Source organism: Schistocerca piceifrons, chromosome 3, assembly GCF_021461385.2.
Source record: "Schistocerca piceifrons isolate TAMUIC-IGC-003096 chromosome 3, iqSchPice1.1, whole genome shotgun sequence".
NCBI classification, from domain to species: domain Eukaryota; kingdom Metazoa; phylum Arthropoda; class Insecta; order Orthoptera; family Acrididae; genus Schistocerca; species Schistocerca piceifrons.
In genome coordinates, this window is record NC_060140.1 from 666676580 (window position 1) to 666694761 (window position 18182).

The 18182-nt window shown below is 44.5% G+C and overlaps 1 protein-coding gene across 1 annotated transcript in view; it reads right to left on the bottom strand.

Annotated features, from left to right (window-relative positions):
• Nucleotides 1–13980, bottom strand: part of LOC124787669 (ecdysone receptor) — a 162814-nt gene extending 148834 nt beyond the window's left edge. The window contains exon 1 of the mRNA XM_047254485.1: nt 13224–13980. Coding sequence (XP_047110441.1) covers nt 13224–13542 — 319 coding nt within the window. The 5' untranslated portion in view covers nt 13543–13980. The remainder of the gene's footprint in view (nt 1–13223) is intronic.
• Between the last annotated feature and the right edge of the window lie 4202 nt (nt 13981–18182).

The following is an 18182-nucleotide window of genomic DNA, read 5'->3' on the forward strand; positions in this document are numbered from 1 at the left end:
CTGACCGAAACCTGTCGTATTTTTGAACCACCGAAACTATTCACAAGCTTCCTCCGAAATCTTACGCCTTTTCTGCGGGGTCACCAGTCTTCTGACTGGTTTGGTGCACCCCGCCACGAATTCCTCTCCTCTGCCGACCTCTTCATCTCAGAGTAGCTCTTCCAACCTACGCCCTCAGTTATCTGCTGGATGTATTGCAATCTATGTCTTCCACAACAGTTTTTATCCTCCGCAGCTCCCTCTAGTACTATGGAAGCTTTTCCTTGATGTCGTAATAGATGTCCTGTCACCGTCTCCCTTCTTGTCTGTGTTTTCCGTGTATTCCTTTTCTCGACGATTCCGCGAAGAACTCCCTCACTGCATACATTATCATTCCAACTAACGTTCAACATTCTTCCTAGCACCGTATCACAGAAGGTAGCTGAAACAAACACGCAGTGAGACAAGCAGAAATGACGCTTTTAATCAAAGAAAATAACAACACGGAAATTACCAACGTTTATGATGTTCTCCTGGATATTACAAAATGTCGGACATGGTGATCACCACGGACACCAACGCATGGCCTGCAACGTGCCCCCAAGCTGGTCACAAGGTTGTTCAGCTGCATGCGGACGTAACGCTACACGTCTCCCCGCACGTGCTCGATCCGATTTAAGTCAGGGGAACGGAAGGCCAATCCGTTAGGCGAGTACCCTCTAGTTCCAACAGCTCCTCAACCTGCGCTGTTCGATGCGGTAATGCTCTGTCATGCACAAAATTAAAGTCTGGGCAAAATGCACGGCTGAAAAGATACACTTGGGAAAGAGGAACTGTGTCGCAATAAAGTTGATCGGTAGGTGTACCGTGTTCAAAGATTTGGAGATCAGCATGCCGATGCCAAGACTGTGTCTCCCCGCACCATAGCACCTAGACCACGAAAACGATCATCTTTGACAGTGTTCCTGGGAGCATTACGTGTGCACATCTCTCACCATTATGAGGGTACGTCCATAATCACTACTCAGACTGAATTCGTTCTCAACCGAGAAAAGCACGCGACCCCACCCCTCGTTAAGCCAGTCAGTATACTCTTGCACCATCACAAACAGTGTCGCCAATATGCGGGTGTCAGTGGAATATATGTCGTACTGGTTGTCGGGCAGAGAGATCACCCTACGGCAGTCGACGTGCCACTGTGAAGCATATGATTGCGTGCCTTGCAGTCCTGTTGAATGTCGTTGCAATTGCAACCACTGTTTGACGTGGGTCCCTGCATGCCTTTGGCTTAAGGTACCGGTCATCTGTTGCTGTGGCTGACTATGATCGACAACATGCAGAAGATCGCCACAATACACCGTAATTTCTCGCTGGCCGATGCACATTGCGTTTACCCGTTCCTTCAACTGCCTCGTGTTTCGGGACGTCCAACTTTGTGTGCACGACTGTGCTCCAATACGACTGTCAAATGCTTTTTTATGAATCTGCAAATGTTACAAATGTGTACGTGCTCCTACTGGCGCCGAGCCGGAGATTACTTTGTAACTCGTGACCGGACGGCCTGCCGGTAGCGGCGGGCAGCAGCAGCAATTGCGCAAGAGGACGGAAAGCGGATCCGAAAGAAAGCGACAACGGCGCGTTTTGTGGCAGCGCGGAATGAGGGCGCGACCCCGGCCGGAAGGCACGCCCAGCGGCGGCGGCCTATCTGGGTCACGCCGGCCGGCCGGCACCTGCGCCTCGACCGTGACCATCCGCCGCCAGCATCACACGTGTTGCTGCCACACACACCGCGTCCGCGTCACCGGTGATCGAAACGTTTCGCCTATCCCACCCCATCAGCAGAAACATTAGGAGTACTCAAATTTATCGGAATGTTTTGAGGATTGCGACTGTAGTGTAAATTTATGAAGTAAGTTCTACTGCTTGAGTCACTTTCTGCTAATACGAGTATTTAACTAACACGACGCGTTTCCACTATGCCTTCCATCATTAGGTGCATTTACAACACACGTAACTGAAATTCACCTGATGATAGCAGCAAGCTGCCGAAACGCGTCGTGCTAATTAAATGTTACTAAAAAGTGACTGAAGCGGTAGAAATTCTCATAAAAATTATGAGACGGCCCACTGCGGAATGTGGCATTGCGGGTACCTGACGCAGTTAAGGGAAGTAACTGGTGATTATAAGAAAGAGGTCATAATGGCAGTGAAACTTGGTTGATATTCTACTGCGTTAATGCGGAATCAACATACGTTGAAAAAAAAGTTAGTTCCAATTTTTGTTACCGGATGCAAATCTGGCGTGGTGACTGCAAGAAAGACGTACATAAATGTTTCCGTATGTTATGGATTAAGAATAGGTCATGGACAGAAGATATCAAACAAGTGAGAAAGTTATAATGTTGACTTATTACCATCCGCCACTTACAGAGTCTGTTCCATACGAGGGCATGAGACGCCGACGAGATGCTGCATCCTTAAAACGTGGCAATAAACAGATGCTCGCAACTGTTCAAGTGGAATCTGAGCACAGTGTTCTTGTGTACTTGCCTTCAAATCAAGTACAGAACGAACGTATCCCTCGATAAACGCGTTCTTTTCGATATCCCCAGAGCTAAAAGTCACATGGATTCAGATCAGTTGATCTTGCAGGCTCTGCGACTGGAAAACCTCTGGGGATAACACGTTCCTGGAAGGTTTCATCAGGCAGATCTTTCACTGACTAGCGACATGAGATGTTACCCCATCTTGCATTAAAACAGTTGTTTCCACACAGTTGCACTCTTCCAAAGCAGGAATCACATGCTATACAAGGAGGTCTCGATAACGTGCAAGCGTGACGGCACACCTGACAGCACCTATGGGTTAACCGACCGGGGTGGCCGAGCAGTTCTAGGCGCTACAGTCTGGAACCGCACGACCGCTACGGTCGCAGGTTAGAATCCTGCCTCGGGCATGGATGTGTGTGATGTCCTTAGGTTAGTTAGGTTTAAGTAGTTCTAAGTTCTAGGGGACTGATGACCTCAGAAGTTAAGCCCCATAGTGCTCAGAGCCATTTGAACCTATGGGTTAGTCTCTTCAAAGAAGAATGGGCAAGAATAAAGGCGCTTGTGAATCCACACCACACGGTCACCTACAGGGAGTGCAAAAGCTCTTTATGCACAACAGGCGGTTTAACAGTGCCCCGAATTCGGTAGCTCAGTGTGTTTACTGTACCCTGTAGCGTAAAATGTGCCTCGTCACTCCAACAGAATGTTGACCGGCCCGTGCCAAAAAGCGAAGAACAAATTCAGAACTTTGCTGTGGATCGTGAGGTTTCAATGGCTGGATCTTGCCACGCGGGACTAGCCGCGCAGTCTGCGGCGCTGTAGTCATGAACTGTGCGGCTGGTCCCGGCGGAGGTTCGAGTCCTCCCTCGGGCATGCGTGTGTGTGTTTGTCCTAAGGATAATTTAGGTTAAGTAGTGTGTAAGCTTAGGGACTGCAGTTAAGTCCCATAAGATTTTACACACATTTGAACTTTTTTTTTTTTGCTGGATTTTGCACGGGTACTAGTGTAAGACGTCAAAACTTCCCGTGCTGTTGACCATGGGCTGGGCAGTTCTCGGGAGACTATACGGGCACTAGCGGTAGTCGGGGCACGTGCTGCATGGTCAGTTACAGCAACGGCAACTTCGCCAATAACTTCCAGCAGGACTGGACACCTTCCTCTTCCAGGTGCCACACCAACTTCACTCGTATATTCGAATTTCACTATCATCTTCTTTAAACCAGTTAATGACATCGAACCTATCTTCAGGTCTTTCAGTCAGTGATACTCTCTCAATGCAACAATGCTATTACTGACACATAACACAAGTTTCACTAACAGCGCGCGGTCTGTCTTCTCGACAGCCGTACTGTTCACTCACGTCTTGGTTTGGCAAATGACAACGTGAATGTCATACCGCCATACAAACAGTGTACAGCACCAGATTTGCACCTGGTTGCCAAAATCGAAACTAATTTTTATCCAGTGTAAATCGGTAAATCGGTTCCACATTAATGCATTAGCGTATCTATCAAGTTTCGTCGTCGGACGATAGTTACAGTCCACACTGGATCTCTGTGAGTAGCTGCACTGATCGGTACTTTGGTAGACTTCTTCAGAGTCACTACGTGCTGTAAACTGAGTGAATTCGTCCCTAGCCAAAATGTAACAGTTGCTCTGAGTTGCTGACAGCATGGTTCCCGTACACCAGTCGAATGCTTGCAGTCACTCGAAAAGTAAATCGCGGAAAATTATACTTTGTTGGCTCTCTCAACGCCTACGTCTTTAAAGACCGTACACAAAATCGGGCGGGCAGTGATGGGAAAGGATTCAGGGTCTTTTCAATACGCTGTTATTCGCCTTCGTCTATTTATGCAAACCGCTGATTTGAGCTCCCTTCTTCAGTGTTTAAAACATTGCGTTACGTCATTTGGTTCATTCATCCACAGCTTATCCGTATAGCGTATGGGTTTATTCTGGATATGCGTTTTAAACAACCTATTGTTCAATCCAAACACTGAAACATTTCTCTGCTGTAGTAAACGTAAGGGGACAGCTGGACCACTTTCACGTTCAGCAAATTAACTGCTCTGACGACAGTATCAGCCTTTGGCATAAGCTTCCAGATTCTAGAACAATACCTTCATTGCCTCGGAAATGAGGCTCCTGACTGCAGCCTACAGTTCTCACATTGCTGCAGAGAGCTGATCAGTAATACGTTACTAACCAAAGCCGCCTGCTTTCACCAGATATTATCATCTCATTCAGGCACCTGCAAAGGTCAGCTGCATTCCTGTCAGTACATTAACGCCCGCCGCTAGCGGAGAGCCAGCAGGGAGCAGACGTGCCAACGAGCGGCTAACATTTTCGACCGCCATTCGCTCCACCACAGGCTACCGGACTGGTCGGTGGTCGTTGTGAAAGTGAACCCACGCGAGAGGCAGCCAGTACCGCACCACAGCTATCAACTGACAGATCCTCAAACTGAAAAAAGTCCAGCGTAGTTTCTCATCGCGCTCGCTTTACGCTGATAACTGCAGGAAAAGGAAAGTCGAGTGGTATTTATATCTGTGGTGTATGTCCTTCAGGACAAGTCCGAAAGACGAGACATCACACATATAAATATAGGCGCCTTGTCTGCAAAAAAAAAAAAAAAAAAAATGGCTCTGAGCACTATGGGACTCAACTGCTGAGGTCATTAGTCGCCTAGAACTTAGAACTAGTTAAACCTAACTAACCTAAGGACATCACAAACATCCATGCCCGAGGCAGGATTCGAACCTGCGACCGTAGCGGTCTCGCGGTTCCAGACTGCAGCGCCTTTAACCGCACGGCCACTTCGGCCGGCCGTGTCTGCAACTACTGACAATTTCAGTGCTATGTTGTGGGAGTCAGGTAAGGCTGCGAGCAATTAGGATAACGGAGACGGTACATTACGTACGCAGTGTGCGACATACGGGAATCTGGGATGGACGGAAAGCGTGGTCGGATAGTCGAAGTATTAATGCGAGCGCTCGCGACAAGCGGGAAACCCGGCTCCGAGACCCCGCCCGACACAAACTTTCACTTGTCGCCATTCGAGTTATTTCAAAGCCCAATTGCAGTTCATGTCGAAATTTCTCTTTCGCGATTGGTATTGTTGACTGGAACGCTCCTCAGGCAGAAAAATCCCCCTTTCATTTAGGAAACTGGCACCATCCATCGTTAACTGTTGTTTTCTATGTGTTAGAAAGCTTTTTACAGTGGTGTGTTTCTGTGTGTGTGTGTGTGTGTGTGTTTTGTTGTTGATGATGACGAGCAGCAACAAGATGTATGAGTTTAAAATCTGCCGCAGGGAAGTAACTTCCTCCAAATAAATAACACACAAAGGTCCTATTACCAGCGTCAAGAACTACCACATGACCTCACTGTATGAGGCACTGTAAGAGGTTTAGCACGTAATAGTCGACAATGGCTCACGATCTTATGAACACGCACTGTACGTTGCCTCCGCCTCATCCCTTGTCCGCTATACAAATGATGAAAATTCCTCCGACTACGAGCATTGTCATCGGCGACCTCGCAGACATTTGCCTCGGCATTAGCTTGCATTAGCAATTGCAGCTACGACTGCTTGGTCGTCTACGTGTGGACAGCAAGGCTGTGATCAACACCGTGCAAAAGTGATAATCACAGTAGCAATAGCATATCAGGCACACGGTTAACACACACGGACAAAAGTATACATTTTGATATAATAGCCAAGAAAAACTAGACTGTGGCACCATAAAACATTGGCTTCTGCCGCTCCTTGTATCCGGAGGGCAGAATGCTGTAATCTACTCAACGGTGTGCCGTGTACGGCACTGTGATCTAGACTGGATATAGCCGAATTAGGTTGGCGAGGCTTCCTTGTGCCGGTGTATCGGAACCTCTCTGCTTCAAATTAGTTTACGTGGGCGAACGATTGAGCTTTGGAAAAAGAAGGAAGATGGCAGAAAAGTATGTAACAGTTTTGCCGACGGACACCGGAGAACGGTACGCCGTTGTCACAAGCAGGGCGCAGGTTTGGAGCACCGCTGTTTGTTTACTGCAGGCTACGCTGTACAGAGCGGTTGGCGGCTCGCAAGGTGTGTAGGGGAGAACCCTGGCTTGCAGCAAGCGGCCTGCACATAATGTGTCTCCGGAGGACAGATGCGTGTAGTGGAATGCAGCTGTTGATGGAGTATTTGCTAAAGGCACTGTCGGTCGGCAATAGCGAGCAGCAGTGATAGATGGTGCATCCTTTTCTTGTTACTGATCTTAGAACATAAAATTGGTGTTTACAATTGTGCAGTTGATTTTAGAGATTAGATAACTGCCCTGAACATATTTGCTAAATACTACCGTGTAATGAGGATTGTATATACATATAAGTAATTAGGTCAGGTGCACTTTCTGAAATAGTTATAAATACTCTGGTACTGGGCCACGGCATTGGTTAGAACGACTAAAGTTGAAACAATAACTGTGCTAACGGGTTACAAGTAAACTGCTTACGAAAATTTCTAATACTGAGCTTTTTCAGGTGTAAAAGCCGGTATTGTATTTTCGTGGACTGATATGAGGCTGCGCGGAGTGGCCGTGCGGCTTGGGGTGCCATATCACGGATTGACGGATTGCGCGGCCCCTCCCGCCGGAGGTTCGTGTGTGTGTGTGTGTGTGTGTGTGTGTGTGTGTGTGTGTGTGTGTGTGTGTGTGTGTGGTTCTTAGCATAAGTTAGTTTCAGTAGTGTGTAAGTCCAGGGACCGATGACCCAGCAGTTTGGTGCCTTAGGAATTCACACACGTTTGAACATTTTGACTAATATGAACTAATGCTGTGTTCTAATGGACCTGTTGAAGACGAAGCTGTGGCCGGAACACGACCAGCCGTTTATAAAAAAAAAGGGGAACTTATATTCCGTCTCAGCTTATGTACTATTCAGTGAGTATTAACGTCTAGTGCTCTAGATTCTTTTCTGAAGTATGAAACTGTTAACTGACATGCACTGGTATCAGTTGCTACGTTTATGTGGGCCTCGTAAGTCAGTGTAAGAGAGGCAGTTCTTTATTATTTGCGTAAAATAAATACCTTTGAAAGTTACTGTAGGATAAAGTTTTGTCGGCCCGTGTGGCCGAACGGTTCTAGGCGTTACAGTCTGGAACCACGCGACCGCTACGGTCGCAGGTTCGAATCCTGCCTGGGGAATGGATGTGTGTGATGTCCTTAGGTTAGTTAGGTTTAAGTAGTTCTAAGTTCTAGGGGACTGATGACGTAAGATGTTAAGTCCCATAGTGCTCAGAGCCATTTGATAAAGTTTTGGTTACGTTGTTAATTGGTGTAGTTTAATGATTTAACTGAGAGGTAGTTGGTTCCTTTCTAAGGTCTGTTTCAGAACTAAAGTATTCCTTTTAAATATTTACTTTTAAAATAACTATCGTTTCAATGTTTAATATTATTACAGTGACTTTGAACCAAACTCAAGAGCAAATTTTGTGCGGTCTTAAAGGACCGAAGTTTTACGGTAATTTAATCTTTAATAAATATTTTTTAAAAACGCAAATATAATCCAGAGGCAACAAATCGCTCCATCCTTTACCAGTGTACCCCAGCTACCTGTAGTAACGGCGATAGTCATACCATTATTATTTACTCCATTCATCACTGTTTATACCTTCATGTGTAACATGGAAGCGGGAGGGGTGGTCTACATGTTAACCGCTTCACCCACTGAAGGGTGACTGCACTAACAGCTTACCGCAGGTGATCACTGTTTCACCGAGTCTCCAACACTGCTCTTGAGTACTGACAGCAAACAGCCGCAGGGAACTGCGATTTATGCTAGAAATACACAACATTCAAATTGCAGTCTCTCCGTGAGCCTCATGCTCAACATCCAACTGCTAAAAATAGCCGAGCGAAGAGCGGAGCTAAGAGTAGGCTATTTTATTCATGAGATTCTGGAGCTGAAGAGGCTGGCAGTTCCGGTCTTTGCCTGTTTTGGTTAATGTAATTACTAGCTGGAGGACCGAGAGAAGCTATGGCTTTGCTATAGCACGAGCAAAGACCGTGGAATTACAGATGAACAGGAGCACTAAGGTCGTCGTAATAAAGGCATCTCTAAATGTCAGTGTGCTGTAGAAATCCTTTATTTCCATAATTATCATCACAGTTTCAAGTAATAGCTTACTACCGTAAATTTAACAATTACATCTCAATAGTTTATTGCATTATGGTAATATTTCTCATTTTTAACCCTGCCCCCCCCCATTTCTTCACTCACTAGAAAGGAGACATAGTTTTGAATAAATAAATATAATAACAAATGCAAATAATTGTTAGGTTGGTGAGAGAAACAATATTTAGGAACCTAGCATTTCAAAGTATTGTACTCTGTGTTGTCCTTGTCAATAATATGATAATGTCGTTCTAATACAGCAGCATTACATGCACATTGTACCACGATTTCTGGTGTACACAACGAATATAAATTTAAGTACGTTAAGTTCTGTGCAGGGTGGCAATTAAGTGATTCTGGGCCACCCATTGAGGCATCCTTTCGGATTTCAGAAGCGACAAAACAGATTCGTGATTCTAAACAAATTAAAGCAAAAAAAAAAAAAAAATAATTTCTGCTCATACGGCACGTCAAATACCATATTGAACTTGACTCTGTAATCACTGTCACACCACGAAAATGTAATTACGTTCGTACATTCTGGGGAGACCGTTATAAAAATAATACGTAGATTTGGGTCCCGCTGGATTTCTCCATAACTCTTGCAAATATGTAGCTCAAAAGAATTGACGGCAAATTTAAAAAGCCACCTTTCTTCAGAGACAAAAATCTTATTTACTAAGAAATTGCAGTGTCTGGACATAAGATTACAGGTATGCATTATGTGTAGCCGGCCGAGCGGTTCTAGGAGCTACAGTCTGGAACCGCGCGACCGATACGGTCGCAGGTTCGAATCCTGCCTCGGGCATGGATGTGTGTGATGTCCTTGGGTTAGTTACGTTTAAGTAGTACTAGGGGACTGATGACCTCAGAAGTTAAGTGCCATAGTGCTCAGAATTTTTGTTTTGTTTTTGTTTTTTGCATTACGTGTGGCGTGGAGCCCTCTGCGTATCAAATGTAGTTCCTCGGTTTGCTAAACATCAGGATTATTGGGTAAGGCAATGAAGCTTACAACTAAGGACGACATGCAGTATCAGTACGGGACAGTTGCTTGCAGTAGAGGCTGCGTAGTTATTTTCTTTACTACGTTATAATTCCAGAAGTCAAGAGAGTTGTTGTCTCATGGACGAGAGCCATCGCGGAAACAAAAAAAAACTTTTAGAGACTTTCAAAGTGGCTACTTATCCCGAAAAGTAAAATGGCAAATAACATTATGTGCGGCTTATTGCCTTGTAATCCCAGGGCATAAGGGATGCTTGTACGCGTTTTAACACAAAACTGAGTGACGAAAATATAAAACGTTACCTAACTGATATCACCGTAGGGGTATCGGGTATTTTACAGCATGTGGTAGCACTTTCAACGCGAAAACAACATATGCCTAACGTAGTTTCTGACAGGAATCGCAGAAAGCAATATGCACTGCAATCATGAAAATACATGCAAAGACGAAAACATTAAACCAAGAATGTGATGACGTATCCGACGACAGCATACTGCTTATACGGAAGGGTATAGTAGCAGGAAAAACTGGAGATTGTAAATAGAGCAGTAATTAGCGCACAGAAACGTAATACAGACGCAGTTCACTTCAATAAGCAATTAAATCACCTCGTCATAGGTGAACGCTAGTGAAGCCTACTCGGCGGCATTACCAACAAGCATAATTCCACTTGTGCGCTCTCCTTTTCCATTCTGGGTTGCTGTTTAGATTTTCATATTAATTACGTTTCCTGCCACATACAAACCTTTCTACTGAAGTTTCTTTGATGACAATGTCACTCTGCAAGAATCGTTCTCGTCCATATTTATGTCAACTTATCCTTTTGATTTACTCTCGTGCGACCTAGCTGTCATTTTGCGCACCCTTTCCACAATGTCACATTCTGCTTCGTACCAGATGTGATGTCATATTTTCTGCGTTGCACAGCCGAAAATCAGTGTGTCTGATCACCGAAGACAGACAAGTCCTATTTTTAATTAACGTCTTTACAAATAAATCGCCTATTAGCAGAATGCTGAAATGGCACTGCGAAACAGAGGAGAGTCATTCAGATTTCGTACTTGCACCACAGAGGGTTCAACTTTGGTAATTATTTCATGTTAATAACTGACAATCATAAAGTTATGACCCATAGTTAAATATAAAAACCTAACACTCTGCACACACAAAACATATATCTCTCCCCCGCACGTTTGCTCATAATTATTAAATTACACTATCTGTTCTGCACTAATAGGAGAAGACCAACTGTTTCAACGTCTAACTTGTCTAAAATCGCGAAAGATAATTATTTTTCCGAGACAAACGCAGTAGGCGGCAATGCAGTTTTAATGGAACAGCGCTTTAATCGGGAGGATTTAAAAAGCTTATGAAATAAACGGTAATCCAATGCAACCTCTGTTGCTGCTGATGGCTTTGGTCAGGTTCTTTTGTAATACATATCCGAAATGCTCTGTGATGAATGTACATGAATGACAGCATAACATCCACCGCCAAGGCCTGCTTACGAAGTCAGCAAACGTATTATGAAACTCCCTGTGAGATAGGCCGATAGAAGGTTCGTATACCTGTGAAGGACCCGTGTCGTCAGCGACCTTAAAATAATGAAACACCAAAAACAATTGTCAGTTCAAACAAGGACTCTAAAAACGAGCACTGAAGTAATGTACATTCAAATAGGGCGATTACAGAGTTTTCAATAAGAAGCAAGCTTATTTTACGCACAGTTCGAAACGATGGTGGAAAAGAGAGAGAGAGAGAGAGAGAGAGAGAGAGAGAGAGAGAGAAAGAGAGGGAGGAGCAGCACCAGTAAAAGTAAGGGTACTTTACAAGAGTCGTAGGCACTGCATACGACTAGAAGCCCATCAACAGCGACTTGTCATCCACCATGATCTGACAAACTAGCGGAACAATACGTGGGACATACGTGCGTCGATTTTTATCATGCATCCCTATTTTCCGACGCCATCAATCTTTACTAAAACTTCATGATTTTCCTTAAACAATTCTATCAGTATAGTTACGACTGTATTACTCTGTGCCTCAAGTCGTAGCCTTTTCATATAGTGCATACTTATTTACAATAACTTTATAGTGTACTTCTTTCACAATTATTTGCACAGTCTGTCTTTTTCTTCTATACTGACCTGAAGACGACGATAACTGCTTGAAACTGTTTGTGAAATGAGATAAAATCTAAAGATCTACCAGAAACTACTTTAGTAATATGAATTCACGGACAGCTAGTTCCCGTCACCAAGACATCTTCAGGTCACAGATTAATATTGCCTGACGTTAACGACACTTGCATACGCAGGCAAACCAGTTACATGATTGACGGCAAGGAACGTTGCTTAAGCTTGACGTATTGTTTTCTATTTACTTGCAACACGCTCCATTACAATATTTGTAAAACTACATGTATGTATGGTGTGGCTGGAGTGGAGTGTAGTGCACTGTGTGTTGTATGATGATGATGATGATGATGATGAAGACAGAAGGGAGGGGATGAATCTTGGTGCCGGTTCGTAGCCTACTCATCGCGAACAACACCAAGGCAGCCGCTAGGCTGAATGTCCCCATCCGACGGAGGCTTATGAGACACTGCGGAGAGGTTCGGCATTTAAACCAAGACGCAGGTGATCAGGAACTTTACGCAACCATCTCTCCTTCCATCGCCGGCATAAGTTTTCTCCACTCCCCCAGTATTCGAACCGGCTTACCCCGGGCCGAGCGCCACCGCACAAGCGTGCGTTAGCGACGTCGTCGACGTAAGCGAGTTAAGCTTGATTTAAAATTAGTACTTTTCTATTTATTTGTTTAACCTGCAAAATTACGCCCATTAGGCGCTCTCCCGCATCTAACTTGGCATTCTCCATATTCTGCAATACATTCATAACGATCAGCACGTTACAAGTTACATTTAATATGTAACATTTAGAAACTGCTACAGAGCAGAAATAAAAGAAAAACACAGCTTACATTCATTCATGTGAGGAGCGATAGTAAAGACAAAAAACAGGAAAAAATCCAATGGAGATGCCTCAATGTAAAAGGCGAAACGCAAAGAAATACACCGCAGGAAGAAAAAGCTTAAATTTATAAAACGAATATATACAGAAAGGACGATTTAAAGTATGAGCGCTAGTCGCAATCGACACAAGATAAAGGTGGAAGATGGAGAGACAGAAGGACGTGATAAATCACAATTACTGAAGATAGGACAAAAGAGAATGGTAGCAACAGAGGAATTTAAGAACTTGTTTTATGGATTCATCCATGTCCAGAAGACGGTCAGTTGACCGAAACTAAGATGTCTACGAATCAAATTCATCACAGCAGCTGTGGGATGGTTTCGCGACGCCGTTCTATAAACACACTGAGACGGTGTGGTGCCGTCTACAGAAAATACTATCATTCGCGATCAAAGATTGGCGCGAATACCATAATATAGTAGCTTAGTGGACAAGGCCCTGTTTGCTGCCCGACCCTGGCTACCAAATTTCGCGAGTAGAGAGGGCGGGACGGTCGTACCTGAGACGGAACTGGCGCTCGAGCCGCAGGAGCGGTGGCCGGAGGCGGCGGCCGCGACGGCGGACAGCGCGACGGCGCTGCGCGAGTTGTTGATGTCGAGGTCCCAGAACTCGATGTCGACCTCGCCGATGGAGGAGGCGAGCGAGTGCGCGGGGCTGAGAACGGACGACGAGCTGACCTCGGGCGAGCCGTCGCCGGCACCGGCACCGACGCAGCCCTCGGCGGCGCGCGCGTGTAGCCGGCCGGGCGGCAGCAGCACGCCGGCGCCCGCGCGCGACCACATGCTCATCGCCGACACCACGCTCATGCCGCGATCCATGCCGCCCGGGGCATCGCCGCACTTGGCCGACACCGCCCTACCACAGTCCTCCAGTCCCGCGACCCTCAACAGGTGTCCGTCGGCCCACGCTGGACGGCAACTCTCGACCGCCTTCCTCGTGCCGCACGCTATCCCACAAACACTCTCCCAAATTACCCAATCCTTCTCTACAGTGTCACCGGTAACGTAAATATCCTCACGGCAGACGAAAAGGGACTATCGTTGCTTCTGGTCCGTAATATTCGCAGTGGTGTCCTATCTTCTGAACTGTAGCGATAACGAAACACCTGTCACGCAAACTGCGACAAAACTTGTTTCCACAGTCGTTTAAAAAACACCACACAGCACTACCGCGCCCATTGGATATGCAGTCAACCAGTACCAGCAGCGAGTATATACACACACGTGCTCGATGCCTCGAGCAGTCCCACGGTGATGGTGCACTTGTCGGAGAAAAACACGAAGCACTGGGGGCGACGCGGAGACACACGCACTAACGCGGTGAGCACACTACCGTCCGCGACCGAGGCCAGGAGCCGACTGCGTGCTCGGCCGGCGGTAGGTGGCGCGCAGGTAAGCGCGGCCGTGACGTCACAGCCCGTCTGCTGCCGCTGCCGCGCACAGTGAAAGTAGAGGTGGCAGCCCTCGCGCCGCACGGTCTCGCTCAAAGGGCCTCATCTCCCCCCTGAGGTTTCCCCAGGCCCGGCCTCCCCCTCCTACGGGCAGAGGACTGGACAATGCGACTTTGCTTCTCGGGGGTCAGTTGAACTAGGCCCCCCTGAAACGCTGCATCTACTACACAGAGATGGAAGGGGAGCTGTGCCGAAATTTCTGCTGCGGTGGTTACCACAGGACGGGTTCCGCATATCGTTATGGAAATTTACAGTCTCTGCAGCGCCAATCATTTCGTGCAGAATGCAACTTCTTTTCTTTTCCAATAACATTCTTTCATCTGTTCACCGTGTCTGTATTTTATTTTATTTCACACACCATTTCATTGTCTATAGTATTTCAGAATAAAAGGAGTCTTGGTTGGGAAATTATTTAATATCAATGACGCGTTTCACCCTTTTGGGGCATCATAATAACAAAAAAACAAAAAAAACAATCAATTAGAAACAAATAGAGGAAACTGCATGGTCCTACCTTACACGACTACGCCGGTAAAATGAACTAAAAGTAACAGGAACTTAGGTAAATGTAGTTGGAGGTGCAACATATAAATGCAACGTGACCTAGTTAAAAGAAAACCGCCTGTATATCGTCGAGAACGTACCAGTAACGATTACCATATGTCCTCTATTTGTTTTTTAATTGACTGGTTTCTTGTTTTTATAGATAATTTGATGATGTCCCAAAAGGGTGAAACGCGTCATTCGCATGAAATAATTTTACAACCAAGACTGTTTTTATTCTGAAATAATTCGAAGCTGGTTACTGTAGCACCGTGCCACAACGGAATGGAATAATTTTTACACTTCCTATAGCAGTTTTCAACTTCTCAGAACCATATTTTTGTCAAATCTTGAAATAGTCTTTGGGAAAAGATATTGTTTATAAGCCTATTAACGTTCATTCCGTGTTAACGTCTAAAAATCAGTCTTTTACTCCCACTTGTTCGACATTTTTTCTATACTTTGATATATTTCATCAATGTTGCTGGCAGCTGTGCTCCTTATTGGACCTAAAACGTTCCTCGTCATTCTCCTCTCTAACATTACTGGACTAATTTATCTTTCAGTGTCAGGTATTCACTTCAAAAGATGAATATTGGTTTCATTACAGTACTGCATTATTTTTCCATTCCTGCATTTCAATTCTTTCATAAAAATATTTTTTGTTTTTCAATACGCCCATTCCATTTTATGAATCCTTCCATTTACGACAGATTTTTGTAAAGCATTATCCCCTAGGTCATCTTCGGTACAGTTAACATCTTACAAACCAAGCTGAGGCAGTCTTCTAACTCAAATATTTGTCCTAATACCTGTTACATGCAAAAACACGTACTCAACCACTTTACAAGCTGTGGGCTCGTTGTTCTTGACTTGTCAGCTAGTAAATAACATATGAGTCACAACTGAAACTGTGATTATTGTATATTAAGAAAGAGACATAAAAACTACGTCAAAATTTTGGTAAGTCTTTTTATTTTCAAACGTTGCTCACAATCGTTTTAGCATCTTGTATGCTTCTTGAAAGAATACGGTAATATGGTTAGAAAAATCAAACAGCTTCATGCTGACCATTGTTGGATAAATATGTGTTGACTGATTCTCAGTCAACGACACCTCCAAAAACTGTCTTTAAGACGAAGACAGTTATTAGGAACATAATCACGGAACAGCTTTTCAAGCACAGAGTTTAAGTAAAACAGTACATTCCCTGATTGTTCGCCAAGTAGCATCGACGATATCCTGGACTGTTTTAAAGTTTCCACTCATCGTCTTGTCTTACGGCGAACGTCAGAAGAAGTGGAACGTAGTGCGCTAGATTTAACGTTACAGCATAACGTTGTTATTACTTGGTTAACAACTCGACAATATCTTATTGCAGAAACAACGTTTTCAAGTAAAACACAATTAGGGAGAGGCAAACAGGAGAAGTGCTAGATCACGACGAACTGGGAAACTGATGGAAACAGAGCTTACGAACTCTCGCTTATCGCAAAAGACTTCCCGAGGGCACTTCCTAAGAGAATTTTCGTCTGCTCCCCTTTCTCCAAATCAATCTCTCTCTCTCTCTCTCTCTCTCTCTCTCTATCTTTGTGTGTGTGTTTGTGTGTGTGTGTGTGTGTGTGTGTGTGTGTGTGTGTGTGTGTGTGCGTGCGTGCGTGCGTGCATGCTAGGTTGCGCTTGTGTTAAAAATATCTGTACTTTAAGTTTTCAAAAATCAAGATACATTTTGTGTAAATAAACAAAGTTCCATTTATGACGATCTATTGCAACTGAAAAGAGTTTATCAACTGAAAAGCGTTTCGTTTTATGTCAAATCCTCATTACTCAATTAATGTTCCCCATGTATTGCTCATGTATGAAATACAACGAGACGTTTTTGGCAGTTTCAAAAGGTGTCATAACCTATATATTATTCATGGAATTATGACTGCAGACATACGACCACAAAAACAAACACGAGTACTTTTTGAACTCAGATTGAGAAAAGCATTTATATTTCAACGAAAAATGCGATTACTTTATGATTGGACGAGGGCTAAAAGAAGTAATAAAAGTTGGGCCAAAAATAATTCAGTTTTACAACACACGACGATGTCTTGAAACACGAGATTAGAACGAAGAAAATCAATAACGAATATATTCAACTGATCAGTAAACAGTTCTACCAAAAAAAGAACGTTTAATTTGACTGATACGATTTCAACATTAGGAGATAGCGCACTATTTAGGCCACAATGGCCGGATCTGTCTTTAATGTACAGTGGACCATTTCTCTGCAGACGGATTCGTAGCTGTATTTTCTCAGCAACTGTAGTATGGAACATGTTTCAGAATATCTAGAAGAAACGCGCAGCAGGCTCTGCTGCCGAAAAAGTTCCAGTGTCGGGACTTGACTTCCTCGAGGTCAATACGAAACAACAAAAAAAATGGCAGGAGAGAAAGGCCATTCACCCAAGGCCAACTCAAGAGGGGTATTTTCATAAAAAAGGCTTCCTAATAAGCTATGCAATTTCTCTGAGGATTCTTTCGTTTATGTAATCACTATTCCGCATTTGGAAAACTCGATCAGAAATATCAGCAATCTTAAGTGCAACGTGAGGTTACTGAAATGTCAAATAAAAACACCTTTCAGCCGTCTAAATTTCCAACTGTTGTTTTATTTGAGCAACCAGTTTCGGCGCTACATTACGGCATCTTCAGGTCCCCTGACCGACGTGGAGGAATAATCCCACCTCTTGTCCAGTCAAAACAGGGGCCAGTATTCAATGACTGATATCCTTAGATTTGGTCGGCAAGCGATCATTGTGTCAAAGATCTACGGCTACCAGTCGCTGAATGTTAGGGACTATTTTGACTGGAACAGAGTTGGGATTCTTCCTACACGTCGATCAGGGGCCTGAAGACGGCGCAATGTAGCGCTGAAATTGGTTGCTCAAATAAAATAACAATTACAAATTTAAACGGCAGAAAGGTGTTTGATTTGAAATTTTATAGTAAAGAGCCGAGGTAGCGCAACCATCTGTATAAATATGGACTTAAGGAGACTTGAGATTACTGAGTTTGTATGTTTGTCTCCAAAAAATATAAGTTAATTTTCGTTCCATCGTATTATAGCTCTCCGTGCGCTTACTCTTTTGTGTTTGTTCTGCTGTATCGGTTCTCTATTGGAGTTATGATGTGTTGTATATACTGGACGATCCGGCAAACTTTCAGATGTAGTAGTGTGGAACATGGCGAGAAAAAATGGTTTGTACGGACGGATTCTAAAATGCACACCTAAAGACCTATGAGCACCTGTTCACCTTCGCTACTTTGAAACACATCTCTTCTGCTGAAAGCTCTGGTGGTAATGTTGTTGTTGTTGTGGTCTTCAGTCCTGAGACTGGTTTGATGCAGCTCTCCATGCTACTCTATCCTGTGCAAGCTTTTTCATCTCCCAGTACCTACTGCAACCTACATCCT